The sequence below is a fragment of the Gadus macrocephalus genome, chromosome 11, assembly GCF_031168955.1.
Source record: "Gadus macrocephalus chromosome 11, ASM3116895v1".
In the NCBI taxonomy this organism is placed as follows: Eukaryota; Metazoa; Chordata; class Actinopteri; order Gadiformes; family Gadidae; genus Gadus; species Gadus macrocephalus.
Genome location: NC_082392.1, coordinates 4,173,742 through 4,176,756, shown reverse-complemented (window position 1 = coordinate 4,176,756; position 3,015 = coordinate 4,173,742). Strand labels below are relative to the sequence as shown.

Below are 3,015 nucleotides of genomic sequence, written 5' to 3'. Positions count from 1 at the left end.
AGTGGCCTCTAGACATAGAGGGGCTGTAACTTTGCTACATCTGTCAATATCACTGACTAAAATAAAAATGTAAACGGCTATTTACATACCAAGCTTTTAAATTAGTAATAATTGAAGGTGAAATAGTGAGCCTTAAAAAAATCCTAATAGATCTTGATACCTGGCTTTATTTTTTACCTTTTGATGTTTACCATATGGAAAAAACAATTCGAGGTTGGTTGTGCAATTGCAACAAAATGATAAAATCCAAGGAATTAAACCACATTCCAGATCCTTGGAATTTAGGGGGTTTAATGTGGGTTTTCGTTGGCGAATCTGGCAACCCGGAGCCCTCGGTGACGCGCAATGTCAACAGCCGCTGCCCCGCAGGAGTCTCATGTGCAGCTAACGTCGGGCTAGTGCCTCCCCTGCTCAGTGCGGTCTATGTATCCTGGAGGCTGTTTTAATGAAAACCACCCCAGCCAAAAGTGACAGTGAAAAGCCATTAACCACCCGCCGTAAGACATTTGTTCATTGGTTTCTAACCCGTCAGTGTCATTAGTCATCTGGCTGCTGTTTCGGCTAACTAGCAGTCTGAAAGTGAGCTAGCGATAGTATCAGTTGTCACTGGGTCAAGCTCTTTATGGCTGGTTCAGACTACACGGTTTCAGTCCGATTTTGTCCCCGATTCGTTCGTCGCAGACACATTGGCGAGTCATACATGATTTTGAAAAGTTGGCGACGAGATGAGGTCTTGTAATGTGACACGGTTGCGATCTGCGATTTTTTCATCTGCGACGGTCGAAATCGCCGCGACAGTTTGCCATGCCGGAAATTTGGAGGAACCGCATGACGTATCCATCGTTGACATGGAGGGAATCCCGCGAACAGCTGGAGCTCACGGGCAGTGTTTACTTACTAGTAAAGAACTAACTAGTAAAGTAAAGACTAGTAGAGATGTGTGGTTGGCCGTCATACCCGCGGACACCGTGGTTAATCCACGGGTTGGGTGGATTGCGTGGAAAAAAAATACTTGGAGTTATTACGGGCGGTTAGCGGTTGAAATAAATAAATAATAAGTAGGTTAACATATTGACTTGACAAACGGCAAACGGACATATTTGACATATTTTTCTATAATCTCCCTGCTTCTGAAATCTCCGCCCAGCGCTCGTCCGCTGGTTTTCCATAAACATTCCAAGGCATGCTGTCTTAAAGATCCTCTCGACACAAGTAATACAGTTCAGCCAATGTTACCCGCGGTGAATACGTATGAATGGAAGTTTTGCATGAGAAACAGTGGCCTCATTGACATTGCCTACAGTCAGAGACAGTTGATCCACTAGTTATGGCAGGACCGTGGCGGTCCCTTATAGCAATGTTCTTGTCGTCTAGTATTACTAAGCGCATGTTGAACCCTATAGCCTACCAACTCAGCACTGGTGCAACTAAAGCTATCCATGTCCCCCTCTGATCATCCCAGGTCGCCCAGCCGTCCAGATCCACCACTATCACAACCAGTACCCCCACCAGTACCACCACCCCAGCCTTCTGCTTAGCCCTAATTACAACCCCTTAATAACCACCTGCTCTATGGACCGCAGAGTCTCTGCTCTATCCACCAAACGCTGCCATGGGACACATGATGAATGACAAGCTGGTCTTCCTGGGCCTGCTGTACTTTGTTCAGGGCATCCCCTATGGGCTCCAATCGTCTCTGCTCCCGGTCTACCTGCGGGGGGCCGGCCACTCCCTGACCCGCATCGGCTTCACCAAGATCCTCTACTTCCCCTGGGTGCTGAAGGTCCTCTGGGCGCCCCTGATAGACCGCATCGGCTCCAAGCGGCGCTGGCTGGTCGGCACGGTCTCCGGGCTGGCGCTGACCTGCGTCTCCAGCGCCCTGCTGGCCCCGGAGTCCCACATCTGGGCGGTGGCGGGGACGCTGCTGGTCATGAACGCCCTGGCGTCGGTGCAGGACATAGCGGTGGACGGGGCGGCGGTGGGCCTCCTGAAGAGCCGCGGCGAGCTGGGGCTGGGGAACACGGCCCAGGTGGTGGGCTACAAGGCCGGCTCGGTGTTTGCCGGCGGCGGACTGCTGGCCGTGATCGACGTGGCCGGCTGGAGCTGGATGTTCCTGCTGCTGACGTTCGTGTACGCCGGCGTGGCCCTGTTCGTGTGGGGCGCGCCCGTGCTGGACGAGGACTCGCTGAGGTGCCAGCAGCAGACTGACGGGGGCCGGAGAGGAGGGAGCCAGGGGGCAGACATCGTCAGGCCCTGGAGGGTGTGGAGGAAGATGCTGGCAGTGCCCGGCACCCCCTGGACGGTGTTGTATGTGCTGACGTATAAACTAGGTGAGTGACGTTTCAGAACCAAACACGCATTGAATATGAGTACATATGAAAATGATGCAGTATTACAAGTGTAAATGAGAGAATTTTAATTTTGAATCCTAACAAGCATACAATTTGGTGATTTACGTAGTCATGCTTCGAGGCTAGCTCAAATTACAGTATTAAATTTGTTTTAAGGACCTCGGACATGGAAAAAATGCTTACCCTTCGTTTTTGAGGCGAAAGCATTGCAGTTCAACCTCTCACCTCTAGATGTCTCTGTTGGCTTATCCATTAAGACTGGAAAGCGCAACTCATTCCATCGATCGTCCCAATTCCAGCGACGCGGAAACTTGAATATAAATAAGATAAAAAAAACACTCACAGCTCACCTTAAAATAATTCTGTAGTAACCCTTGTTAGTTTTCTAAAATCAACTTTTTCGCATTGTTTATCAGAAAAAAAAATGTATTGGCTTAGGGTGGTTGTCTTTTCGTTTTACTCGACAGCACGCGTAAAGGTAGATAGCGCGAGTAAACTTGAGGGGGCGATTGATGAAGAAAGGGATATAGTTGATATGGCCAGAGTTTGGTATTTGTTAGCAGAAGGGGATTAGGATTAGAGCGTCTTTGTGGCATTCAGAAACCAACATGGAAGATGCAACATTGCAGTTGTTTTTTTGTGTGTATGGGCCTTTGGTGGGGTG

The 3,015-nt window shown here is 49.4% G+C and overlaps 1 protein-coding gene across 2 annotated transcripts in view; it reads left to right on the top strand.

The window, feature by feature from the left end:
* Positions 1-335: 335 nt before the first annotated feature.
* Positions 336-3,015, top strand: part of mfsd3 (major facilitator superfamily domain containing 3) — a 15,149-nt gene continuing 12,469 nt past the window's right edge. Inside the window, exons 1-2 of one of the 2 annotated variants that reach the window (XM_060064705.1) lie at positions 336-497; positions 1,463-2,330. In XM_060064705.1, coding sequence (XP_059920688.1) covers positions 1,613-2,330 — 718 coding nt within the window. In that variant the 5' untranslated portion in view covers positions 336-497; positions 1,463-1,612. The remainder of the gene's footprint in view (positions 498-1,462; positions 2,331-3,015) is intronic. The other variant, XM_060064704.1, reaches the window with a different exon arrangement.